This window comes from Xylocopa sonorina, chromosome 9, assembly GCF_050948175.1.
Source record: "Xylocopa sonorina isolate GNS202 chromosome 9, iyXylSono1_principal, whole genome shotgun sequence".
In the NCBI taxonomy this organism is placed as follows: domain Eukaryota; kingdom Metazoa; phylum Arthropoda; class Insecta; order Hymenoptera; family Apidae; genus Xylocopa; species Xylocopa sonorina.
This window is the reverse complement of record NC_135201.1, coordinates 12,436,077-12,462,111: the sequence shown is the minus strand read 5'-3', so window position 1 is coordinate 12,462,111 and position 26,035 is coordinate 12,436,077. Positions and strand designations below refer to the sequence as shown.

Sequence of the window (26,035 nt, the reverse complement as noted above, 5' to 3'; positions counted from 1 at the left end):
CTTTTTTTTTTACATCTTTCATCCTGTTCATTGCTTCTTTAGTTGTATTTCATTTTAAATTCAAGCGTACCCCGTTCAAATGTTCCCCGATATATTGAACTTTTGGCCAGTGGAACTAGGTAACTTTCACGTCGAACGTGTAATTATTATTATTTTTTTTTTTAAGCAGTGACTACATGTATATTTTTTAGTCATTGGCACATTGAGAGTAAAAGAAAGAAGCTCTACTTAATTCTGCTCGTTTTTTTCTTTATTGCTCGTACAAGTTAAGAATAATACGTTCTCTGAATATTATTTGCAAAGTTTGCATGCGAGCCGCCAAAAACTGAAATTGTGTTACAATAAAAGAAAAACACACCGGAGAAAATTGGAACGAGTTGAGAATAAAGTATACCTGTTTAAAAAATAATATTTTATCGTTAAAAAAAGGAAAACGTCGGCAATAAGATTTATCGAAGTATTGTACAGTTGTAAATACACGCTAGATCGATTAGTCTAGCATCAAAAGTGACTTTTAACTTATCGTTGGACATATCGGTGTACAATTAAGTGAAACTGATGACTAATTTCTAACAGGATACCTCTACTTTGTAACTCGTGTATCCTTGTCTCGGGTGTGTTTCGCGGATGCAAACAATTGTTTTCATGTATCGGTAAATTTTCCATTGGAAAAGAGGTACGATGTTCTAAAGGTGGAAAATTTCTTCAAACGTTCCCATTCTCACACCTTAGATTGAACGTTCGAAGTTGATTCGATTGAAACCTGTAAATAATGACGAATGATCGTCTTTTTACAAACTAGTTTTACACGAGTACAGTAGCTTTGTCTCGCGGGAGGGTTGCGTAGGATATTGCTTTAAGGTGTACAAAGGCTATCTATCTTTTTTTTCCGATAAGAAAAGGATAAGAAAAGAGGAAGGAATAGGTAAAAATCGAGACGCGGGACCAATCGTGTTCAAGTTTTCCAAGTTTCTATTTAACTTGTACGTGTTTTCTTTTACTGACTGCCTGTAAAAATTATGTTTAACGAACATACTTCTGTACAGTCACTGTAAATATCTCTTTCTGTTCATTTTTAGTAAGTAATCTATGTGAAATTTCAATCGCGGTACAACATTTGGAAGAAAATATGAACATTTACAGTGTAAAGAAAAAGAACAACGACAGATATCATAAATAGATATGAATTTAAAATAAAGTTTTAATGAAACCAACAACATTAAACGATTTTATGTATGCCACTGTATGTCTGTTCTTAATCGATTTGATATTTTAATTCAAGCAAGTGTAGAATTATTTCGTTATTTTAAATGACCGTCTAATTTAAGTATTTTTACTAATTTAATACACTATCTGATCTCGACGGAGGAGAGATGACTAATGTTGCCCTTTAAGAGAACAAAATGAAAATAAAATCGGACATTTTGATATCACACTTGGCTCCTGTACACCTTGAAGAATGCCATAATTTCTTTTTCTTTTTAAATACTTTGAAAAACTTAGTATTACTAGACAGGTATTCTCATTGATTTGTAAGCTGTACAATTGTATACGACTACATTTCTTATGTAACGAAAGTATTAGATAGCTTTCTGCTAATCTAGAAATCAATTCTCTTATCGGCGAAAACATTTATGATTAAATTTGAATGGGAAATTTAAAATATTGATCAGCTATTGGTAAGATTTGATGAAAATTTGTAAAATCTGTACGATACGAATAAAATTACATTGTAACGTGATCGCAAGCGAATGAACACTTTCGTCGCAATTAAAGTTCTTAATAGCGACGACTGAATCTTTTCGAAATTTTCATTGTACCGCCTTACGCACAATCAGTGGGAAAGTTAAATCAATAATATCACTGCCAGCTAGTGGTCGAAGATTGGAAAATCTTTGCCGCTGTTTGAAAGATCTCTCTGAAATAATCGATGTTAAGTATACGTAATAAATTAGATCTGGCTCAAATGAAAGTATTATGCCTCTACCAGCTGTGCGATAACGTGAAATATTTTCCATCTACTATTAATAAGGTATTCATCGAACGAAATGAAATTATTCCAAGCACAACTGGGAGAGCAGCAAGCCAATTTAACGATTAAGAAACGAGACAAAACACTGTACATAAGCCACAAATAGTTCCCATTATGATAAATCGATATCGGTCAAATTTATTAATTGAACGATCAAGCGTGCAGGATCTGCATTCCATTCGATGAAACATTATTTTTAACCCTTTATACGTATTAGAAATATTTAAAGCGGCACGAAAAGTTGGATAGTCGTTCTTAAGGATTGAAAAGATCTCTTTTTATTTTTCTACGCGTGACCAGGTGAAAAATTTCGAAGTTACACCATTATACATTCAATTTTAAACGTTATTTATAAAATAAAGGGTTAAATGCCTGCGGGTGATTGTATTCGTAATCGAACAATTAAATTAAGGAAACATGATAAGAAAGTAGCGTAGTTTTTGTACCTGTTTGTAATATTTCTATTTCGACTAATCATAAATGAATGTAATATTCGTGTAGATGCAGCAGAGTAATTTGTAACGATAATGTATATGTGCAATGAGAAGTTTCAATAATAAAACGTTGAGAAATGTACTCGTCCGTTCCCATTTGGGATATACGAAACACGAATAGAAACATTTCTCATGCTCCAGAGCGCGATTCATTTAAGCAATCATTTTTAAATCGATAAATTCGCGCGCGGTTATCGACAGAGAAGCACATCCGTGCTTCCTTATCGACGAGCAGTGGCGCCATCTTGGTGGCGAGCCGTGAACCAATGCGCGATCAGTTTGCGCGCTCTCCGCAAAGATGGCGCCACCGCTCTCTTCGGTACTGTACTTCGCTGATTGGCTCCTGGTATTAATTATCAAACTCGTTAAAGAGAACGAAACAGAAATTTTCGCATAGGAAAAAGTTGCTCGAAATGACCTCAAAAACGATCCTGTAACGGTTGCTCCAACGAGTTCTCGAACAGCCTGCGTGCGATTGTTCGATTGAGAATGACACCTAAAATCACGATTAAAAATCTCAAGGGAGAAAAGTACTCGAACTTTTTTTTTCACGATTGATATTTTAGTGTCGGCTTAAAGGGAAAATTTTACAAGTGACCAGGTTTCCTATTTTATCCACGTCGATTACCTTCTAATTAACGTAGTTTTATATACGGTATACGCGTACATAGAAATAGGTATGTGCACGGAGTTAGTTAGGTGAAAACGACATATAATCGAGAAAAATGCATTTTATATAGCAGACTGGTATAAACACTGAACAACAGATCTCGATTTCCCTCTGACGTGAAGTGCGACAAGAACCGAAACAGCTGTTCTGCTGTTGGATGGTTACATTGACAGGAAGATCGAAGGATAAAGCGAATGTTTTATCTAGATTTAAACCTTTTAAATGATATCGCGAATATTCCGTGGCGAAAATGAGAATGTCGCAGTCAAGAGAAAACGGCAGATCGACACCTTGAAGATTTTTAACGACAAGTAAGACTTTTGATTGTAACCTCTCTTCTCTAACTCTCTCTCGTTTATCTAATTGTTCCGCGTATAATAAAATAACTATTTTACATTAGAAACGTAAAATATTTCAATTAATGCGTTTTGTGTTACAAGGAAAATAAAATGCAACCCTCGATGAGATTTCTTTTACAATACCGTGCTGTAACTGTCAGGTATAAGTGATCTGACTCATCGTGGATAACTTGGTTGTATGTTGTTTTCCTTATATTCGCCCGTGAAAGTGAAGTTTTGCATTCTCACATTGTATCTCACAGGTGATTAATTGTTATACCCGATTCGCATTGCAGTGTAGTAGAGTTGAGGGAGGATGTGGAATACCAGGTACAATTTAATGCAGGGGAGAGGAGAATGGCTATTATGGTCTCTTTGTCACCAGAGTTTCCATTGGAAAAGCCAGTGCTCAGGGTCTCCCCGCCTGTAAACCATCCTTGGTGCAACGAACACAGCGAAATCACAAGCGCGCCAGGGCTACTCAATGTAAATCTTTAACCTTCTATGTTCGTTTAGTTGCTCGTTAGAATAGGAAGGATTATTCGATTTTTCGTTTCAGTTTACAGTACACAGTGATCTAGGCCGTGTTGTTCAAGCTATTATTAGAGAATTTAGTAAAAATCCTCCGCAATTGTTAGAAGATATCTCCCCTGGATCCGTATCGTCTCATAGAGGTATATAGAATGTTTTTAAAATACGTAGAAGCAGAAAATTATATAGGAAACGAATTGCAGATTTACAAGGAAGGAATTCACCATCTTATTCGCTGCAACAGTATTCGGAAATTCCGGCGACGTCGTACAATTCTTACTACAGCACGCAATTCCCGCAGTATTCATCCGGCAGCGCGAATACTTGTATTTATAATTACAATCACACGAATCCCGGTGCCGCTTACGTGACGGACAGTCATACGAAATTCGGTTCTCCGTCACAGCATTCGACGTACATAACGAGTTCGAGAAGTGGATCGCTTTGCAATACAGATCCAGCAAGGTACAATTCAAATCAACATGGAGCATACTTGAATTCGCATTATGTAAACGCGAATTATCACCAGCAATCGTTGCCGAATCAATTGCAAACGAAGCTGCGGCAAAGCGTAGTGTTTCCAGAATTAAATAGCCTGACTAACGAGGAATTGAAACGGCTGAACGAGGATGACGATAGATTAGATGAATTTCTGGATAAACATTCCGAGTTAAAAGACATTAATATAGCTATCGACGACGCAATAGATTGGGTCCAAAAAACTGCCGGTAAAGGAGCTTTCGATAACGCGTTTTACTATGCTAGTATCTAGTCATTGTTGAATTTATCTTGATATATTTATTTTAGAGGCTAACGTAGCCAAAGAACCCGAGCTTAGAGAGTTACAGTCTGATGTAACAAATAAAGTGCAGACCGTCGCTGCGCTAAAGGCCAGATACGATCAACTAATACAACGATACCACAAATTGTCCGAGGTGTTTACTCCGGATCACATAAAAGAATGCCTGAGGAAGGCGGCGGACAAAAGCCACGACGAGAGCGAAAGGATCGCGGAACAGTTCTTGAATAGGAAAATCGATGTCGAACGTTTCCTGAGCACGTACATCGAGTGTAGGAAGTTGGGTCAAGCGAGAAGAACTAAAGAGGAGAAACTAGCACACCAGTTGAACGAATTGAAACGAGCCGGTTATTAATATAAAAAGTATCATTTTAATCATTTTCTATCTATCGAACGAACTGTAAATAATGCCTAGTTAAATTGAACGATACTATAAACTTGAATAGCATTCATGTTTATCAAATATCAATATATGGCAAAAATACTCGTTGGCAATGAAGAGAACATTTTTTATAACGTATTACCACGTTACCACCTTGTTACGGAGTTGTGTCTGATCGCTTGTTAAAAACTTGGACTGCGACGAAATTAGATCGCGTGGCATTCCGAAATGTGAAATGATAGTCGTAAATTAAATATGATACTGTTTGCAAAAAAGAAATTATCAAGTATGTGTACGTGCGTGAAATAATCGTAAACCAGAGGTGCTGGTCCGAATCGAAGAGGAAGTATGTAATACATTTGAATTCATTTTAAATGTACTTATCTTTCCACGCAGAAAGTGTATTTTAACTGAATTTTTAGGTATGCTGTTACGCTGCGATATATTTCAATTGCTTCGATCATTCTGATGGGGCATTTTCTTTTTACTATGTAAATAAATGTGCGGGAATATGATTAAATCGATTTTTCAAAGTTTGCTATTCAGTGATATTAATCTATTACTTATCCTACAGATGTTCCTAATATTGTAATATATTGACAATTGTATAGATACATCGAGCCTGAAAGGAGAAGATGCTTTTTTTTAAACAGTGTGACATGTGTAACTCCACTAAAATATTCGTTGTATTATTATTTAAGATAGAGAGAGAGAGAGCGCGCGCGCGAGAGAGAGAGAGAGAGAGAGAGAAAGAGAAAGAACACGACTCAAGTTTTATCGAGAAGAAAAAGAAAATAAAAACACTGCTTTGCTTGTATAAATGATGCAGATTAAAATGTGAAAATTATGTAGGAATCGTAAGTTGTGTAAAAATAAGTTAATAAGAAACAGAAAAAAAAAACAAAACAAAAGCAATGCGAGTTTTAACGATAAGAAAAGGGTTCGACCTGATTTACCATGAAATAAGTGATTATTTCATACTGTTATGAAGATAATAAATACAAGTGCAACTTAATATTTTATTTCCATAGAAACACTTACGATTACCAACTGTTCCGCAATTGTATTCCTGTTATATTAAAAAAATAACATAGACAGGGGAGACCCGTTCTCTTGAAATGCATACCTCGTTCTCATTGGCAGTTAAATCTTTGAAGAAACATTACTGTTTGATAAAATTACGTATACGAGAACACATTCAATGGTTTTTATACACTGCATTATACTAATGCGACGATAATACGCTTTCTTTGTTTCGATCGTCGTTAAAAACAGTCCTAACATTTGATATGTCGATCAAGGATCGACGAATGAAATCATAACATATCGAGTACCATTTGTCACTCGAAGCCCTTCGTGATAATGAGTTAGTCTTCCAGGATGCATTAACATCCAGCCCGGTTTAGTGTCCGTCACGGAACAGTTATACCGAATGAATCGACAACCACCACCTTCGTAATCCACTCTTGCTCTATTTAAAGCTATATTGATGGTGTAAGTTGAACTATCGTGGTGCGGCTTCAACGATGGTTGCTCATCCGGACGATATCTCACGACAAAGTTCATGAGCGCACGAGGTGGCTGCAAATAGAATAGGTTCTATTAATTTCTTCATAAAAATATGCCGTTCAAAGCGATTCAAAGTATTTGTACAATTTTTCTTATTTACTTTGTCCCTTTTAAGACTATGATTTCCTAATGATCATAAATGGTATATGGCACGCGAATAGCTTGGCTATATACAACTGTCCGATTAGCAGAATAATTACATTACTTATTTAAGGATAACGGTAATGTGGAAAATTGGTAAAGTCATCGATACGTGAGTGCGAGAAATTTGCTAAATAGTGTCTTATAATTAATGATCGGTGCAACGGTGGAACGGCTTGTGGAATAAAGTGTACAAAAATCTGGTGCAAACAATAAAATCCTAATCCCATGTCTCCAGATGATTGTTTCTTATAACTCTTACGCTTGTATTGTAGCCTATAAAAACAAGGTCTAGTAAGGGGCTGACATATTCGTAAAGAAAGTTTAACCAAGACTCATGGAGGCCGACTTGTTTCATATGAATATCTCGTGTCGGTACAGCTTCGTATCCACCTTCGATACGCGGATCCTAGAAAAAATGATCGATACGTTCAATATAGTAATATAAATATGTCTTACATCGTGATAATATCCAGTGAATACGAGTTCTTGAAGAGGTCTAACATATTCCTTTAAAAAGTACAACCATTGCGGCTCGAACTTTACTTGATTCATATGAATATCACGAGTTGGTACATTTTCATAACCACCCGTCAATCTCGGATCCTGTTGGGAAAATTAATTTATTTCTATCTTTCCGTCGTGAAAGAAAGCAAACACGAGGGTCCTTTGATTCTTCTACGAACAATTGAGGAACGATCGAACGAGCATACAACTTTGTTACAACTAAATATTGTGTAAAAATTATTGTAAAGAGCGTTGTGGTATTGTAAAAAAAAAATAAAAATGATAAGTTGCCATACATTATTCGATCCATCCGACCACCTTCCATACATTTCCATAACGTCTATCAACTCTTTCGTAAACCTTTCGTTCACTATGGGGAACCAGTAGACATCCGGGCAAGGCTGCAACAAGAATTCACCGGGATCAAGTATAAAATGCGTATGCGCGAACAATTTTAACTGAACACCATTCGTACGAATAATCTTACCTGCACTGGCGTTCGATTGGGATTGAAATTTTCAGAGTAGTTCTCGTGTATGTACTTTTTCTCCCAGTCCAATTTGTTATCAAGAATTTGATACAAGTCCGGATGGGTAACGGTAACGTCGTAACTATCCGGATTAACGAGATGTCCGAAATCAAGCCTGTTACTAAGATACATGAAAATGGATCTTTCCCTGTTGGCGTAAGCGAAAGCCATGTCCGTATCCAGATCGCCTTCCGAATAAGACGGGCGAGTCTTTTCGTTGCTTATCAACGTGGCATTGATTAAGTAACAGCTGCTGATGAACGGCACGTTCCACAACCCTCTGGAACAGTACAATATACACTATTAGCTATGGCAAGGTTCCCTGGGTATCCGATTCGTAGGAGCCCAAGGCCAGAGAAGAAACAGAGACACGCGAAACGATTAGAGGGGCCGGTATACTTGTTTGTTAGTCCCAGGAGGCAATATTTTGTCACTCTGATGTCGCGATTGGTCGATGGGCACACCGTGGCAATGGGTTATGTATAATTATCCAATTGAGATTCATAACTCTGTCACCAGTGACGACATGCCCATTGAGGATGGCAATTCATTCATATTTTAGGCAGTAGGGACAAGCGAACCCCAAAGATTCGACTTGGCCACTTGTCAGAAGTAGCGTCTCCGAGTAGTCGGTAAGCACACCTTGACTATTGCCTCGCCTAATAATTGTCGTCTGTTTTTTTTCTGCTAAGCTTCGATTCTAATCGCCTCTTATCATATGTAACTTTAAAACTATAAAGTTCATAGAGACTTGTATATACAGAGTGTGTGTGTGTGTGTATGTGTGTACAACATGTGTTGCGTTGTATTGAAATAATTACGGTTACTTAAAAAGAGTGAAATATTTTATACCGATTACACGCATTCTTGTGCGTGTGCGTGCGTGCGTCAGCTCTGCCCGTAAAGTGTACGAGCACCGTTTTTTAGAGAGAGGCTGACTTTTTCATCGTAGAACAAATGAAGAGATGTCAACTTTTCTGCCTGTTCTTTTTTACCGCTTTGCTGATAAGCACAGACGCGGCAAAAGGCGGAGGTGGTAGAATTAGTGGCAGGCGCACTGGCGGGAGACTTTACAAGTCTCGGATGCCTATTCTAATTCCTCACAGAAATCCTGCCAGCGCTAATTACTATGAGAACAAAGACGTGAGTCGAAATGATCTGAAACTGGTCGATAAGAAGATATTAAAAGGAATCGTGCTTGCAGGGAGCGAGGATAGTGAAAGCATCGCACTTTGAACTGGATTACATGTTGGGGCGAAAGATCACTTTCTTTTGCATGGCCACTGGATTTCCCAGGCCTGAGATCACCTGGCTCAAGGATGGGATCGAACTGTATCATCACAAGTTCTTCCAGGTACTCTCGTCGTCGAGAGAAGAAATTGCATTCGGTGAACTGGTCCATCTGTTTCCAGGTACACGAATGGCCCGTTGGTAACGACACGTTGAAGTCAAAAATGGAAATTGATCCTGCCACGCAAAAGGATGCAGGATACTACGAATGCCAAGCGGATAATCAGTACGCAGTCGATCGTCGTGGATTCAGGACGGATTATGTCATGATTACCTATTGAAATAGACACTTTTTTATCCAGATTTTTACAACGTTTGATATAGTACAAAACCTGATAATTATAAGTAGCGATTTAAATAATTTTGAACAGAAAGATCAGAAGCTTGGGCCTCCCTTGATTAGGCGAAGTTAAATAAATTTTTATATTTTTAATAATACTAGACTAATAAAAGAGAGTATACGACATTTTCCGGTGGCTTTATTTCGCGCAAAAAATTGTGCTGGAGAGTTATTAAGAATTTCAACGCATATAAAGGCACACTTGGAAATTTAGAGTTCCCCCAACCATCGCTCATTAAATCACAATTGATTCCCATAGGGAATCAAGGGTGGTACGTCTGTTATATAGCGCAAACTATAAAAGATATTGAAAATTGCGAGGCATCGAAAAATTCCAGCAGAAAGATGCGTCACTTTGCTCCTGAAACTAAATTAAACGAATGAGCAACATTTATCGTAACCGTTTACCTCTATTGCTGTACGAACGATACCTAACTTCCAACTAATTTCTCTGCCAGAGTATTATGTAGAACGAACAATCACGGTTGGGGCATTTAGAATTCGATGATGACCGAGATGCGGATAGGTGTCGAAGGAATATACCAGCAGTACACACACGTAGGTGTAATACACGCAGTTCACCAGTATTTGCCTATACATCTGTAATAGATAGGAGAGAACACTAGGGGAGTAATGAGTAGGTGGCTGTCAGTTACATCGGAGTTCCGCGCGATCGTCGTACGTAGCATCAGTACTCGAGGTGCTGAATCCGCGATACATTAACAGAAACTTTTCCGTTTCCTTACTCTTTCCAAACGTTCACTCAGAGATCACATCGATATCAGATACTTTGTTAGCCGGTTTTCGGGGGAAATCATGGGACGCTCCACGGTGATGCTATTTCTGGTACTGGTGTTGTTGTTGTTGAACAATGAACAAATACTTGGACGAAGAGGACGAGGTAGGAGTAAATCTAGATCACGGGTACAAATAGGATTGCCTATCACAGGGAAGTATCGTGACCCAGAGAGCGATCAGTATTACAACAATCACGATGTACGTAGAGAGTTAAGGATGGAGCTGATTGAAAGAACCTTGATTTCCGTTTCTCTAGTTATTATCTAAAAAATGCTTACTCGATATTAGGGAGCAAAAATATTGTTGGCATCGCACTTCGACTTCGAGTACGTTCTAGGGCACAAGATCGCTTTCCTTTGCGTCGCGCGTGGCAATCCACGGCCGCACATAACATGGTTCAAGGATGGCGCAGAGATCTATACTCATCTTTATCTGCACGTCAGTACGATTATTATCGGAATCGCGTGAAACCGTGTGTTAAGAGATAATGCGATCTATTAATTTTCCCTAACTTTGTCGTCCAAAGGTGCACGAGTGGCAAGTTGGACCGGATAAGGTGAAATCGAAACTGGAAATAGATCCTGCGACTCAAATGGACGCTGGCGTTTACGAATGCACAGCCGACAACATGTACAGTATTGATCGAAGATCCTTCAAGACTGACTTCTCCATTGCTTTCGATTAAGTAATTACGTCCCCCTTTAAGTAGTTTAACGATAAAAATCGTAGGCAGAGTGTAACACGCTACGATCACAAACGAATAAGTGCATATTATTTATGTACGCGCATATTGTCCGGGCAATAAATATTTACCGCATTCAACGAAAGAACTGTTGAAAAATGATATCTTTTACCTGCGTTCATTTTTCACTATTTCCATGTAATCGAAACTTCGAGCATAGAATCCATCGTCCATTATAGCTCCCCAGAAATTGCTCCACATTTTGTACGGTCTGACTAATAACGGTGCGACGATTCCTCGTTGCTGTTCCACGAGAAGCTTCAACGTGTATTTATTGTCCAGATGGGAGATCGAGTCAACCGAGAAATATCCGGAACAGTCCTTCGACAGGCAGTAGTCCCTGAGGAGCAGATTTTTATATTTTTAAGTAACAAGGAAATCTAATCCAGCATATCATTCAATCGCATTTGTTACTTTCGACACGTACAAAGCCAAGTTTCTTGCGTCAACCTCGCTCATAGCATCGCTCACGGAAACTTGCTTCGAACTGTTGTACTCCCTGCTGACTTTCTTCAAAAAGCTGTCCACTGCATCTTGGTGATACTCCACGTTGTTATGAACGAATAAATGCAACCGCGACTTTGGATAAGTCTGATGATGTATCGTAGTAAAGAACTCGTTCAAGAAAGGAGTGGGCCTTTCGATGAATATTGCAATCAATACAATCGGATATGCTTCTGGCGTTGTTTCCTCTAATTCGATGGTTCCCTCCCAGCACATTATACATCCCTCTTCAGGACTCCACGCATTAGCCAAATAATTACCTAGGGAATTCAATGATAATTTGCTATAACCATTCCCATGGAGTACCAGCGGCTCCGTATTATACACTGTGTTCAAAAGAGAAGCCTTTCCACCCTCGAATTTCAATTCCACATCGGCTGTAAACAAAAGATTATTTATTAGTTTTATTTTACTTCTGTTCTCTCTCTCTCTCTCTCTCTCTCTCTCTCTCTCTCTCTCTCTCTCTCTCTCTCTCTTTCTCTTACCTACTGCACCATAGAGATTCTGGAATATTTCCGACTTGTGATCTAATTTCATCTTATGACGCTCTCTTAATTGTTCGTTAAGGTACGCAATGGTACAAAATAGTTGATCGTCGTCTTTGTCCTTTATGGGAGCATACGTTAGAACCGCGTATATGTCCGAGGCGTATCCCATAAAACCTCCGGAATTTAGAAAACGTTTTCCACGCGTTGCTGGGGGATACTTGGAAGCTAGCGATTTGTCAGGCCAACAAGATCCCTCCGCGGAGAATAAAATTCTGGCGTTCATACTCTTGAACTTGTTAACGATTCCAGCCAACCCGCTCAGGTATAACACGTCGTAACTGAAACATATAAACAAATATTAATATGCAAGCTAAAAATCAGACCTAAAATCGGGTATTAAACTCGCAATAAAACCTGTCTGTAAATATCACAATCCTCTCATCTTCGTTTTTGTAATTCTCCAGAGCCTTTATCAAGAGATTTATTTTGTATCCTCCTCCGACGCTGGTTTTTACATTATCGCCACCCAGCCAGGGCTTCCCTAAACCAAGAACCCTCAAGTTATCGCGGAATCCATTGACATCGACAGATCTGAGAAATCGTTTGTAGCCGTCGGTTTCATTTGTGGCGACGGTGAATACGAGCACGTCTGAAATTAAAACAGCACAAACATTATTATAATCTACGTGTCATCTCTAGGCGTAATCCTGGAAATTCTTTAAACGACCGACAAATTTATTTCAGATACGGTCTACCCATCTGATAACTCTGGTACATATATATATATATATATATATAGGCATGGGTCCAAGTTAATTGCTATGTCTATTTCTGGTGAAATAACATCAACGACATAAACGTGGGACCGTACAGTCTGAACAAGCAGGCAACCGCGAGACGAACACGCTTCTTGCAAGCGTCGCTTACTTTTTCAACGTGACATCACGATTCAAATGTCGTACAAATGAGCTTGCCATTCATCTCAACGGCCACGTCATCTCTCGAACTGAAGTATTGGCGAATTCGTGTAATATCAATGCCACTTTCACCCTAAAAAATCTACACTGTTGCGAAACCTGACACCCTTATTTACAGCTTAGTGGGGAAATCGAAGAGCATTGTTCTCGCAATACAACGACTTTCATTGAATCGAGAAAAAAGACGTTTACACGCCTGAAGACGCAAGGTCTACCATCTACATCGTTCGTTGGTAACGCGTAGGCGTATAATATTCACTCTCTGTGAAAGAAAGTGTTAAAAATGTTAAAAGTATTCCAAGGAAGAAGGTATCTGCAAAGCGTCACGTATGCTTGTGTAACCGGAAATGGAAAGATAACGTGATGCTCCACACGATCTAGCGGTCCATCAAACTGAAGGTGACGAGTAATATTAACATTCAGAGCGAATCGTTGATCGACATTTGTTTTATACTTGGTGGATCGTAGTAGTTGCAGAATTTATTCTCCTCGTAATCGACTGGACGCACAGAAATGTATAATATACGATACGCCGTTGAAACAGCCATCGAGCTGCGATGATTTCGCATCATGCGTACGCTTTCAGACAATGCGATCTAACTTTATTGTTCCAATTGCCCCTGTAACTATAGTATGTAACGTTTACAAATAATCAGACACAGACTATGTATACATTTTATATTTACGATAATCATAAATTGTCTTATGTCACTTAGAATAGATAATTTGGTAATTAATTAATTAATGTATTAGTTAAACTAATAGATCCTTTTAACTTTTCTCTATCACGTATCGATATTCGTAACATCGCAACAGAATGTGTACTTAGGGAACAAACAGAATGATCTGACGATTACGTTTTTTTCCCTGGAATTATGTCACGTACAAGAATATCGTAATCTCGCAGATGTATGAAATAAAAGAGGTCAATTATCCTTGGTCCGGTAGATCGTGCATACGGACTCTGTCCATTTTATAAATCACGATGGAAAGCGAACGAAATGTTTGGTAACCGAAAGATCTGGTCTTTACCATCAGCTTTACTGTAGCATCGTAAATTTACGCAATTTGCGTAAATTCATCCTGACAATATTCGAGTAAACTTAAGAGAGAGCCGGTAAGATTACGAGAAGATACAAATGACGTAATCATTCGATTACACAGACTGCTTATGAATCTGATAAATTAGAATAACACACAACAAAGCTCATCGCGTTTATAATTTAAAGAAGACTTTCAGTTTCTCGTCTCTATTCTCTTTCGAGTCGAGATGCATGATAATTAAGAGTAACAGATCAACAATGAATCTCCTCTGGACAGAAGCTAAACAGTTCGAGAAGAGAAGAGAATAGAATAACAGGGGAATAAAGCGAATAGCTACCCCTTTCGTTGTTGAAACAGTTAGAAAAACCACACTGTAATTATTACCGTCTGTGTCTGTTGGTGGCGGAGTTTCGCTGACCACGTGGTACGTTAGGAATAAGCACCAAAAAAGACAGCATCCCACGTTCTTCGCACGCATTTTGAACTGAAAACGACCGCGAACGTGCTGGTGAACGTATCAAACGCACCGTTCCGACTAAGGCTAGCTTCGAAGAACGGAAAGCAAGTTCGTCGTCACTCCCACGCTTTTTGAACGAAAGCTACTATCTTCGGCAACTATGTTCGGCGGTTCTGCATCGAGTCGCAAGTTTTCTCGTCCGACAGAATTTCCATGGGCATCCCTCGATTATTAGAAACTACGCTAGATATATATTTCAATCGTTCAATCCGTGCGACGTTCCTTCCTCGAATAACATTAGAATTTTAACAGAGAAACAGAGGATGATATATCATTACGTGCATCGTGCTACTAGTATCTCGTTTGCATTCAGATTCAGAATAAGGAACATGGCTTATTATACCTTTAGATCGATTGAAACGTAAGACATGAGAGATAACTATGCTTTATACATAAAAAATAATGAAACGTTAGACACTAGGCTTGCATAGATCGCATGGTTATTGGACCGTGTGAATGTTAATGTGCGTGTGTACCACCCCGAAGATGCCCGTTTCTCGACGCATCTGCCAACTTGATAAAGTAAAAGTTAAGCTTCGAACGAAGTTGGCAATCCTTTGCGAGTCATTTTTGAATCTACGATAAATAATTTTACTAGACCCACATAGATCGTTTCTTTTTAGGATAATGGAATAAATATAATAGATTACTCTTCTAATTATATTGTATCTGATATGATGTAACTCACCCTTTGTATTGCCACTGTATTGACATGATTTTATATCTGTATCGTCGTGTTTAGCAATAAACTCTTTGAATATATTTGATGGGTTCCGTTCACACGATGCGCTTTCGTTGTCGCCTCGAAGCGAGTTGGAATCAACTTTTTCCGTCAATACGTTCACAGCGATGTAACTTAACGTTAAGAAGCCGACAAGCTTTTGTTTGTTACACATTATAGCTATTAAACGATAATGAAATGGACCTACTATTACATTCACATCACACTTTTTTAGTTTTTAGTTATTCGTTAGAAGATAAAAAATGTGCTATGAAAAATGCTTAATTTCACCTTGTTACGTCAGTTAAGGGATTCAGAAGGATATTTATACGGACAGTTAATCCTGATCGACAAGCCGATAGTACTAAATCGATCTCAGTGGACGATCGAATCATTTATAGGTGAAATGGAATTCGAAAGCGCGACGGATCACGTTTTTTTCGTACGGTTCGTAACATACCGTAACCGCGCACTTCTTTCCTCTTCTTTCCACTTCCTGTAACTTAAGTATAGCTTTTTTATGAGAAGTTACAAACAATTGTAATGTCACGAATAAGTAATGTTAATGGGGAAAAAGAAAAAAAAAAGAATTACGCACATGGTGCAATAATAATCGTTACAGGTGAATGTAGGTAATCGAATTAGAGCGGAGGGCCAAACTAATGCCGAACAAATAGGATTGAACGTTAATTTAATACGATTACTGGGGCAGCAGTGCAGACGATGCTGTGGCTTCTTTCGCATTCTAATAAAAATTTATTCGCAACATCCGTACGGCCAGCACCGTCAGTGTTTCAGTCTCGTCTCCGCGGTAGTTTCCAAACAAAGCCAATCGGCAGAAAAAATGGGGAAGGACGACGCGGAAATGGTAGCTTTGAAGAAGGAGCTGGAAGATCTGATCAACAAATGCAAGGTTGTATTAAGTAAATTTTACGTTATTTATCGATAGATTGATAGAGGAATAATAATAGCAATGAAACTCGTTCTCTGGTATCAACTAAAAACTTACTTCGGTTGTACGTAAGGAGGATCAAAAGAAACAGCAGGATACAACTCTGGAGGAAGCATGCGCCAGTGTAGCGGACGCTCCTAAAGTAAAATTAAGTACAAAGAAATTGCTAAAGGGACACATAAATAAAGTGAACTCGGTGCATTACAGTGGTGACAGTAGGTCGGTATTGATCATCGGTTCTTCGATTTCCCCGTGAAATCAACCGTAACGATATCGGGTTCTCAATCCTGAGCGAAATCAAAATGGATACTTCTTTCTAGGCATTGCGTCACTGGCTCGCTCGACGGGAAATTAATTATTTGGGACTCGTGGACCGGTAATAAGGTTCAGGTGATTCCGTTGCGTTCAGCATGGGTAATGTCCGTAGCATTCGCTCCGTCTGGGAATTTCGTTGCCTGCGGCGGTATGGACAATATGTGTACAGTTTACGACGTGAATAATCGTGATGCCACAGGATCGGCGAAAATTGTTCGTGAGCTACTGGGATACGAAGGTTTCCTTTCATCCTGCAGATTCTTGGAGGACAAGAAAATCATCACTGGCTCTGGCGATATGAAAATGTATCCGCGTATCTAAAAACCAAAAATAATAAGAATTAATCATTTCTCATACAGATCTATTTGATAGTCGTTCGAATACTTTTTTAGCTGTATATGGAATTTGGAAACAAACAAGAAGGAGACAGACTTTTGCGCTCATGCTGGAGACGTGGTTAGTATCAGTTTATCCCCAGACGGAAATACGTATATTACCGGATCAGTGGACAGAACGTGTAAACTGTGGGATCTAAGGGAGGAGAATGCGAAGCAAACTTTCTTCGGACACGAATCGGACGTAAACTCCGTCTGCGTGAGTTGTTGGTCTTAATCGTGACTATTAATCCGTGTTCCTACGCTCACCTTATAATGTTGAAAATTATATTCTATTATATTTGAATCAGTATCATCCCTCGGGGCAAGGTTTCGTAACAGCCTCAGAGGATAAAACGGCGAGGCTGTGGGACCTTAGATCGGATCAGCAATTAGCTACGTTTAAGCCACCAAATTCAAATCCCGGCTATACATCGTGCGGTTTGTCTCTCAGCGGAAGATTCATATTTTGTGGGAGCGATGATAATTCTATCCATATATGGGACACCTTGAAGAATCAACACAATGGTAAATATCTTAGATCGTACATTTCCAAATTCTAATTAACCATCTGTGATAATTCTCGTAAATTATAGCATCGATTTCACCTGTTCTATTCGTAGGTGTTTTATCGGGCCACGAAAATCGGGTAACATCGCTCAGCGTTTCTGGAAACGGTATGGCTGTCGCTACTTGCTCCTGGGATCAAAACGTTCGAATTTGGGTGTAGAACTTTAAAAGAAAAAAAAAACAAATTAGAGAAGTAAAAGGGGAAAGCTTTATCTACCTTTCATTGAAATATTCCTCACTCGTATTTCACAATCCCCGTCGTAGGTTTTGATACACGAGAATAGGACTACGGAACGTCTACGAGAAAACTACTACGAGTTATACATAATAAATTAAACGATTATTTAAATGATATGTTATAGGTAAATGACTGGTATCGTACATTGAAAAATGGAATTTAGTTGGTCTTTCTTTGTAAGCTGAAAAGTATAAGTAAAAGGTATTAGGAGAAAGATTGTAAAATACAAAATGAAATGGATAATGGTAAAACGAATGAACTGCGCTGCAAAATATAAACACAGTGATTATTTCTTTCCATTTGTATTGTATGCATTTATAAATAGTGCACACACATACACACCCGCGCGCGCTACGCACTCACTCACTCTCTCACACACACACACACACGATATTCACAAAGAAAAACTGCAATTCTAAACAGCGTACTTGAAAATATACTTATTACATTTCCCAAATATATTCAATTTTCATGGGAATTTGATTCTTAAATTCTGTACGGTAGCCTTGTAGTGTGATTTACAATGATGTTACTTTATTTCTACATTATACAGGAAACATGTCTCTTTATCGATGTTGCAAAGATGTGCTTGAAAAAAGAGCAAGAGAGAGAGAGAAAGAGAGAGAGAGAGAGAGAGAGAGAAAGAGAGAGAGAGAGAAAGAGAGAGAGAGAGAGAGAGAGAGAGAGAGAGAAAGAGAGAATTTTAATTTGTGTTGCTAATACTTAACGATTTGGTATTTGTTAGGCATAATGCTTCAGGATTAAGGTGCTTCCTTAATGTAGCGACGAACCTTCGGTACAAATCTGCTTCGCATAAATCTTGGTAAACCTAGGCCAGTGGCTACATTAAATGTGTTAACATAATACGTAACGTGTACTATGCATTCCATTATTATATACTACTATATAGTTTAATGAAACTGATTATTACAAACTTGTTTCATCTACAATCGATAAATTACACCTACCGTGAATCATTTTTTTTTCCTTTCTGTTAATATTGTTTACCGAATTAAGTGAACAAGATAACAAAAGCCTCAACAGATCTTTACAAAACGAATGCTATTACTTATACTGAAATACTTAACTGAGAATTCAACGTAAATATACACGACGGAGATTCGACGGAATAATTCAATAAGATAAAAAATGTATCTTAACAAATATCTTACGATAATTATATATATATATGTATATATTACGTTATATAATATTTATGTACATTCGTTAACTTGAAACGAAAATGGACCTCTCGTAACAAGTCGCACCATGGAAAGCTCTCTTACTCCCGTACTATATAAATTAAAATCCATCGAGATGAATTAAAAGAGCCACAATGACAGTGGCTCCGGCTTCTTTGGTAGCCCATTTAATCGATTCGAATTGTGGATCATCGGTATCTTTGCCGCAAGAATTGATTGTGTACGAGCCAGGCCTTACTAGCAGTTGAAACGCCGTGGAGGCATTCAACTTTTTATTCGACTGGGTATCGATGTATCTATGAAACACGAGCGATTGAAAGCTGCCACATAATCAATCATTGCTACATATAAAACTGTAAAATGTACACTTACGGATATTTCCTTGTAAATTCCTCGGATGCTGCGTACTTTATACTAGGAGAGAACGCCACCTGAGGATTTTGATCTTCGGTCTTTATATTCATCGTTAAATTACTTACGTCCAATTGCTCTTTCGTCATGAGTTCTCCTGTATCCAGAATTAGCCTGAAAACAACGAGTGAAATTAGAGTTGTGCATAAAATACAATTTGATTGCGTTTCATTTACCTAATCGCGTCCAAACGTATACCATAGAAAGCAACGTGCCACTTGTCGGTTGTATTGTGTGGAATTTGATTGGCGTTAATACTTTGTTTTAACGGAAACCTGGTCCACCCAACTGGTAAAGCGAATTCTGCCGGTGGTTCGCCCTTTTTGCAAATCGTACTGTCTCTCTCCACTTTAAAACAGTTATTACAGTAACATAATACATCTTCTAACGAAAAGAATTCGTCCGGTAAAACGAGAGATTTCTTCAACCTCATACACGCCTTCAAGTATTCACATTTTTTCGAGGATATAACGTTTGTCCCGAGAGGAGTGGACGGCAACGACGGAGCTTGCAGCAGCTGCAATGAAGGTACATTTTGAACAGAGATAGTATTTTGCCCTAACATTGTATTTTCGTCGACAGAATTATCGATAGACACTGTGTTGTTCCACGATATATTTGAACGCAATTCGTTGAAAGTAGAAGAAACGGTGTTCGAAATATCAGAGATTGCGTTATTTGGTGTATGCTGAGACGAGAATGAAGAGTTCATCTGGGACGAGCTTAACGTATTAACGGATGCGTTATTCTGATGCGAGGAGTTTAAATTATTCCCTTGGCTATTGGACGCTATGCTTTCGTTTATCGCATTATTAGCGTTTGTATTTAAATTAGTTATGTTACTGGTGCTGTTCGCGGTGCCATTTTTAATATTAATATTAGTTGCGTTATTTATTTCTACATTTGTACACTCGTTTCTAATACTCAAGTTTTCCGACTGGCTATTCAATATCGCGCTGTTATTCAGCTGGTTTGAATTGTCGTAAGTTTTACTTTTAATATTTCGCGTTGTGTCGTTCAGACCAATGTCTGAATTCGAATCCACATTATTTCTGTCCGACATACTAGGCATTGCTTTGTTTTCAATATTATTTGCTAAATGCAGATTATCGTTGTTACACGGTTCGTATTCTACGATATCATCATCTTTAGCATTCGAACTACACTGACTCGGTACGCTCGGTGAGGTAGAAGAGGATAAATCCGAACACGTCGCCGCGATCACATTTTCTTTTTCATGACACTCCAAGTCTGCTTTCTCTTTCGAGTTCTCCGCGTCTTCTAGCTTTGTTCTCATAGATTCCGCAGATGCTACAGTGTTGTCGACAGTGGTGGTAATAGTGGTAGCAGCTGTAGCAGTAGTAGTAGAGGAGAACGGCTCCATATTATTGCCAACAATGGAAATTTGTTCGCACTGCCCATACAGATCAAATACGGCGTAAACGTAAGGAGGTAAATCTATTACAGCTGCGCCTTGATCTATACCGTTAATAATTAAATGTAATCTGTTTTCGTCATCGATAAATAAACCTACTATGGAGTTAGAACGAAGATCCTCCAAAGCAGCTCCATACTTTGTTTTTACCTAGAAGAAGCGAATAAATGTAAAGCGACCGATTGGCATAGTATGCTCTGTTTTATTTCAATCTCCAAACGAATATTCACCCTGATACCGTTATGCGATATCCAGTCACTGCAAATAATCCAAGAATGCTTTTTGAAGCCAAGGGCGGTCAAAGGAAAATTTGCTTTTTCCGGCGAGATGCAAGTTACGCCACACAAAATATTAGAAACCCATCGTTCGTTCAATTTCTCTATTCTTACTAAAAATGGCTTGCCTTTTATTAAAGGTCGACTAGACATTACAACTCCTTAAAAGCATAATATAATACGATTTCAAGAAAAGAATGTATATAAGAAAAATAAGAATAAGAAAAAAAACAGAAAGGTACCTTGATTATAACTTGCTACTCTTCGGGCAGTCGTTTTACTTTCAAGTTGTATATTTCTACCATGATTTTCGTGAAACTCGTAACTCCAATCATTTTCCCCTGATAAGAAACCTGTAGACTGCGACGGTGTCAATGTTGCGTCGTTTAGTAATTTTCCCTCGGACACGTCCACGGATGTATCCATTCCAGCATCGCTGTCACACGAGATAACAATGTTAAAAATTTTCAAGTTTTCAAAGCATACAGATACATTAAACGCATAATTGATCTGACGCATACTTTCGTAAAACAGGCGGCATGGGATCTAAAAATAATTCCAAAGAATCTTGCAGTCTCAAGCTAGCGTTCGGGGATACAGCATTGTTCTGCTGCTTACTGCTTGTTACATTTACAGTGACCGTGCTACCAAAGAGATCGACTACGGCATATACCATTTCCGGTACGTTTGACGCCGCTATACCCATATCCTCGCCATTTATATAAAACTTTAAATTGCCCTCGTGCGTACGTTTCACTCCAATTTTATCACCAACGCGTAGCCATTCCAAACTTGGACAATAATTCATAGACAGAACATATCCGTTATGCCTTACCTCGTTACCTAAGTATTCGGGTAAACAGACGACTTTAATATCTTAATTGCATCTAGTATTTTAATTTAGTATACGTATTAATGTTGATTTACCTGTTAAGTACCAAGCATCCGTCGAAAGTACCAAGGATCCCATACTAGGTACTAGATTCATAGACGTTAACCAATTCCCCGTTTCATTTTTAATAACTCCTATTCTTAAACAACCGCTCCATTGCCGAGCAACTTCTCGAATGACAATTTCGAAGAGTTCATTATTTTCTAACGGTGTCTCGCTTAATAATATTGCGTTACTGTAGTGTGTACATCTAGTCGCTACCGTTCTCTCGCTATCCATTTGAACATTTAAACCAACAGATTCGTGAAATTTGTGCATTATCTCCGTTTGAGCTTGAAGCTGAATCACCGACGTAGGTTGTTGACTAGTACTGTTTTCCGATGACAAAGACTGTTGTATCGTTGGATCTCTGCGTTCTGGCTGCACAATTGTGACCTGATGCAACGGTACACATTTTTAATATCTTCTTTTTTCGCGTTCAAAAGTAAGTAAACTTTATGCGAGCAACATACCTGTACACATTGTCCGTACAACTCGATGACAGGATAAACGTGCGGCGGTACACCTGTACAAGCTGGTCCTTGATCTACTCCATCTAAATAATAATGCAAGCTGCCATCGGAACATCGCATCATACCAATTCGATTGCCCTCCACTAGCTTGTCCAGATCGCAAGCATAATTATTTCTCAGGGTATCACCGTCTCGCATAACGTTAGATCCAGACAGCATCCAAGTATCATGATCGATATCCGTCATCGTAGACGGAAATTCTAATTCATCGGGTCTTATAAGAGTTACACCTAAAATACATTCACTTACTGATAGATACGGCGAGGAAAAGATATAAAATGATTTCCATATTTTAAACATATACCCGCTTCGATTGCTCCCGTCCATCTATCGACCATTTTGTCAATTGTCACTTCAAACATTTCGCCATCGCGCAGTGCTCGATTTGCGATTACGATGGCTTCGTTGAATTCCCCTAAAGCTCTGGGCCTCAGCGCAGTTAATCCGTTGTTTATTATTTTCGCATTCTTACTATGTATGTGGTGAAATCTCAAGTCACTATTCAAAGCGCGGGAAAAATGATCAATAAGAAGCATCTGAAATTATACTTGTACGAGAATGCTTAACAATATTAATTACGAACCTATATAAGGTTGTATTGCTAACGCTTGAATTGTTCGTAGTGGGACTATAGAAGTCTGTATTGTCAACTATAGTTGCCTGTGCCGCTTGCCCGTAAAGATCTATAACACCGTAAACTCTCTCAGGCACGTTCATTGCCGCAGCTCCTTGATCAGCACCGTTCACAAAAAAGTGCAACGTTGCGTTCTCTTTCCTCATTACACCTACACGATCGCCTACTTGTAGTCGATCAAGATTCTGACCATACTGATCTACTATGGTTGTACCATTGTGCAGTACTCCATTTTCTGTCATCATCCATGTGCCGGATCTGCAAGGGACATGACCACCTTCGAGCAATAACACGGGCGATAAACTTAACATAAATTTAAACAAATGCATATGTGTATTAATAGAAATTGGTAATATCATTTTACACACCTAACATTTGTCATAGTGAAAGGGAACTCCAGCTCGGTCGGAGAATGTGTGGTGACCCCTATCTCAATTGATCCCGCCCATTTCGTTACGATTTTGTCCAACCGAACTTCGAATAATTCATTCGGTTTCAACGGCCTTGAGGTCAACACAACACCGTTGTTGAAGTCGTCCATTATGCTGGAATATAGTTATACATGAATTGAATTCGCTAGAAATTTCAATAAAATACAGTCTACATCTTGATAACAATAAATGATTAATTTACTTAGGCCTATGTGCGGTACGACCATTATTAATCACTTCGACGTGCGTACCGCAGCAAGAATGAAACATGAGTCTGTCTGGTGGTTCTTCGTCCGTTTCTAAATAAAATAGAAAGTTTATCGTGGTGTAATGCAGTACTGCGATAAAAAGTATGAAAAGTATTAAGAGTATCAGTATTCTTTCTTACCATTTAAGCCCTGTAAGTGCAATGTGTTTCTTCTAGTAACTAAATTTTGTTCTTCTCTTTCATCGCGATCGACGATTGTCACTTTGACCGTCATACCATACAAATCTATGACACCCCATACACCTGCAGGTACTCTAGCAGCGATACCTTGGTCTAATCCGTTTATTAGGTAATGCAAATTCCCATTGCTTCGTCTTATCATGCCGACTCTGTCACCTTCCTGAATAAAATAATCTATTTTTAATAAATCAAACGCGATAACAAGTATTGTTTAGAATCGTTTCATTCCGACTTCAGTTACCCTTAATTCGTCTAAATTAAATTCCCCGTATTCACGACACGTTCCCTTTCCGTTCACCAAAATTCCACACCCGGACATCATAGTTGTTCCCGATCGCATATTGGTCATTGTTGCTGGAAATTCTAATGCCGTTGGACTGTGCATAGTGACTCCAACTTCTATGCTACCTGACCATTTGTGCACAAGCCTATCGATTCGTACCTGGAACAATATCATTTGTTAATATCGTTGTTAAAAAAAGGTTTATTCTATATCTATATAGTTTTCAATAAACATCCACCTCGAACAATTCATTGTCTCTCAATGGCCTATGAGTCATTACTACTCCGTTATTGAATTCATCTAAGGGTCTTCGCCTCTCTGCAGTTCTTGCATTATTGGACAACTTTACCAGCGTGCCAACTCTCTCATGAAACCTCAGTCTATCTTCTCTAATAGCAGCAGGGGTTGGATTTTTGGGTAAATTAACATTAACATTAACATTTAAATTAACATTCAAATTGGCGACTAGATTAGTTGTAGAGGAATTAGATGCCTCTCCGAGAACGTAATCGTTATTAATTTCAGTTACATCTTTTGGTTCGTTACATAAAGCGGAGGCAACTTGTGGATGAGTTATAGTCACTTGTACGCAATCACCGTACATGTCTACAATTGCAAAAATACGTTCCGGTATATTAGATACAGCTATACCTTGGGAGATACCGTTGATGTAAAACACCAGCTCGTGCTGTAATTAAAAGAGAACATATTACAACGAGGCGAACAACATTTGTCCAAGCAAATTATAAGACTTACGTTGGACGTTCTCATTACTCCCAATGTACTTCCTTCCTCTAATGTATTCAGATCCATTCCGTACATCTCTACCGTTCTTACTCCATTGTGGATTATACCAGAATTGGTCATAATCCATGTTCCTTGAGATAGATTAGTGGCACGAGCTGGTAAATCTATTATTTCTGGATCACATTCCGTTACCCCAACTTCTATACTACCACTCCACGATATTATCTGTATAATATTATTCGCTGATATACTTTTTTATTACATACAAGGTATTGTTTATTAAATTTTTAGGTACAATACACAAACGAACATGAATTGAAATTTAATCGCACGACAAAAAAATGTACAGCGCGTTGTTAGGAAATGTTAAAATCGTTAAATAAACGATTAAATATCCGCAATTCGATTCGATAACGATAAATAAGCGCAGGGTATTTTGATACTGCCAGAATCCTAAATAAACGAATGGATATATCGAGAACTTCGTGGTATCAAGTTTGTAAACAAGATTTTGACAGATGCAAGGACTAACGATGAATGAAAAAAAGTGGACAGGTTCGAAGTTTGCGACGTTCCACAATACCTTTTTGTCGATGCGGACTTCGAAAAGTTCATCATCCTTCAGTCGCTCCGCGCTGAGAACCAGTCCGTAATTGTATTCTGAAAATTCTCGTATGGCCGTGCAATTGTTGTTTGTCAAAGTTACGCGATGACCGCATCGTTGATGAAACATGTCGACCATTTGTTGTGCACCGACCATCGACATATAGCGAAACCATGCATTGCCTTCTCCTTTCGACTATACCTCCTTCTCTCTCCAACCAATGCCTCGTTTACGCACTC

General features: G+C 38.5%; 5 protein-coding genes across 6 annotated transcripts; 3 read left to right on the top strand and 2 right to left on the bottom strand.

Annotated features, from left to right (window-relative positions):
- Nucleotides 1-3,254: 3,254 nt before the first annotated feature.
- On the top strand, nt 3,255-5,422 carry Vsp37a (Vacuolar protein sorting 37A). The gene is made up of 5 exons (XM_076901003.1): nt 3,255-3,507; nt 3,831-4,020; nt 4,094-4,208; nt 4,269-4,793; nt 4,873-5,422. The coding sequence occupies exons 1-5, from the start codon at nt 3,419-3,421 to the stop codon at nt 5,217-5,219; spliced, it is 1,266 nt and encodes a 421-aa protein (XP_076757118.1). The 5' UTR covers nt 3,255-3,418; the 3' UTR covers nt 5,220-5,422.
- An 823-nt stretch (nt 5,423-6,245) lies between these two features.
- Plod (procollagen lysyl hydroxylase) lies at nt 6,246-14,846 on the bottom strand. 2 transcript variants are annotated; one of them, XM_076900137.1, is made up of 9 exons: nt 14,560-14,846; nt 12,569-12,803; nt 12,152-12,492; nt 11,590-12,043; nt 11,275-11,502; nt 7,951-8,272; nt 7,760-7,864; nt 7,416-7,562; nt 6,246-6,827 (listed from the first exon to the last, which is right to left on the bottom strand). In XM_076900137.1, the coding sequence occupies exons 1-9, from the start codon at nt 14,651-14,653 to the stop codon at nt 6,543-6,545; spliced, it is 2,211 nt and encodes a 736-aa protein (XP_076756252.1). In that variant the 5' UTR covers nt 14,654-14,846; the 3' UTR covers nt 6,246-6,542. The 2 variants fall into 2 exon arrangements, with proteins under 2 accessions (XP_076756252.1, XP_076756253.1); XM_076900138.1 differs by lacking the exons at nt 6,246-6,827; nt 7,416-7,562 and adding an exon at nt 7,079-7,365.
- Nucleotides 8,877-11,157, top strand: LOC143426580 (receptor-type tyrosine-protein phosphatase delta). The gene is made up of 5 exons (XM_076900139.1): nt 8,877-9,135; nt 9,197-9,354; nt 10,420-10,618; nt 10,709-10,858; nt 10,947-11,157. Exons 1-5 carry the CDS (start codon nt 8,950-8,952, stop codon nt 11,103-11,105), a joined length of 852 nt encoding a protein of 283 aa, XP_076756254.1. The 5' UTR covers nt 8,877-8,949; the 3' UTR covers nt 11,106-11,157.
- Nucleotides 14,847-16,167: 1,321 nt separating the features above from the next.
- Gbeta76c (guanine nucleotide-binding protein subunit beta-2) lies at nt 16,168-18,718 on the top strand. The gene is made up of 6 exons (XM_076901736.1): nt 16,168-16,326; nt 16,439-16,584; nt 16,686-16,985; nt 17,073-17,274; nt 17,366-17,582; nt 17,678-18,718. The coding sequence occupies exons 1-6, from the start codon at nt 16,258-16,260 to the stop codon at nt 17,782-17,784; spliced, it is 1,041 nt and encodes a 346-aa protein (XP_076757851.1). The 5' UTR covers nt 16,168-16,257; the 3' UTR covers nt 17,785-18,718.
- A 189-nt stretch (nt 18,719-18,907) lies between these two features.
- Neurl4 (neuralized E3 ubiquitin protein ligase 4) lies at nt 18,908-26,035 on the bottom strand. The gene is made up of 17 exons (XM_076901734.1): nt 25,776-26,035; nt 25,202-25,417; nt 24,684-25,133; nt 24,404-24,604; nt 24,103-24,322; nt 23,917-24,013; nt 23,652-23,828; nt 23,233-23,541; nt 22,954-23,147; nt 22,590-22,879; nt 22,113-22,512; nt 21,707-22,028; nt 21,428-21,621; nt 21,141-21,346; nt 19,652-21,060; nt 19,437-19,589; nt 18,908-19,360 (listed from the first exon to the last, which is right to left on the bottom strand). Exons 1-17 carry the CDS (start codon nt 25,956-25,958, stop codon nt 19,165-19,167), a joined length of 5,217 nt encoding a protein of 1,738 aa, XP_076757849.1. The 5' UTR covers nt 25,959-26,035; the 3' UTR covers nt 18,908-19,164.

Excerpts from the sequence above, each read along its gene's own strand:
- Neurl4 (XM_076901734.1), bottom strand. The coding sequence starts at position 25,958 with ATGTCGATGGTCGGTGCACAACAAATGGTCGACATGTTTCATCAACGA. Across the intron at positions 25,134-25,201 it reads GAGTAATGAGAACGTCCAAC|CACGAGCTGGTGTTTTACAT; the intron begins GTAAGTCTTATA and ends TTTTAATTACAG. Across the intron at positions 21,622-21,706 it reads ATGCCGCCTGTTTTACGAAA|CGATGCTGGAATGGATACAT; the intron begins GTATGCGTCAGA and ends CTCGTGTGACAG.
- Gbeta76c (XM_076901736.1), top strand. The coding sequence starts at position 16,258 with ATGGGGAAGGACGACGCGGAAATGGTAGCTTTGAAGAAGGAGCTGGAA. Across the intron at positions 16,585-16,685 it reads CATTACAGTGGTGACAGTAG|GCATTGCGTCACTGGCTCGC; the intron begins GTCGGTATTGAT and ends ACTTCTTTCTAG. Across the intron at positions 16,986-17,072 it reads GGCTCTGGCGATATGAAAAT|CTGTATATGGAATTTGGAAA; the intron begins GTATCCGCGTAT and ends ATACTTTTTTAG.
- Vsp37a (XM_076901003.1), top strand. The coding sequence starts at position 3,419 with ATGATATCGCGAATATTCCGTGGCGAAAATGAGAATGTCGCAGTCAAG. Across the intron at positions 3,508-3,830 it reads TTGAAGATTTTTAACGACAA|TGTAGTAGAGTTGAGGGAGG; the intron begins GTAAGACTTTTG and ends TTCGCATTGCAG. Across the intron at positions 4,794-4,872 it reads TTGGGTCCAAAAAACTGCCG|AGGCTAACGTAGCCAAAGAA; the intron begins GTAAAGGAGCTT and ends TATTTATTTTAG.
- LOC143426580 (XM_076900139.1), top strand. The coding sequence starts at position 8,950 with ATGAAGAGATGTCAACTTTTCTGCCTGTTCTTTTTTACCGCTTTGCTG. Across the intron at positions 9,136-9,196 it reads ATTACTATGAGAACAAAGAC|GGAGCGAGGATAGTGAAAGC; the intron begins GTGAGTCGAAAT and ends TCGTGCTTGCAG. Across the intron at positions 10,619-10,708 it reads AGTATTACAACAATCACGAT|GGAGCAAAAATATTGTTGGC; the intron begins GTACGTAGAGAG and ends ACTCGATATTAG.
- Plod (XM_076900137.1), bottom strand. The coding sequence starts at position 14,653 with ATGCGTGCGAAGAACGTGGGATGCTGTCTTTTTTGGTGCTTATTCCTA. Across the intron at positions 12,804-14,559 it reads GCCACCAACAGACACAGACG|ACGTGCTCGTATTCACCGTC; the intron begins GTAATAATTACA and ends TTTTAATTTCAG. Across the intron at positions 12,493-12,568 it reads ATTGTGATATTTACAGACAG|TTACGACGTGTTATACCTGA; the intron begins GTTTTATTGCGA and ends TATATGTTTCAG.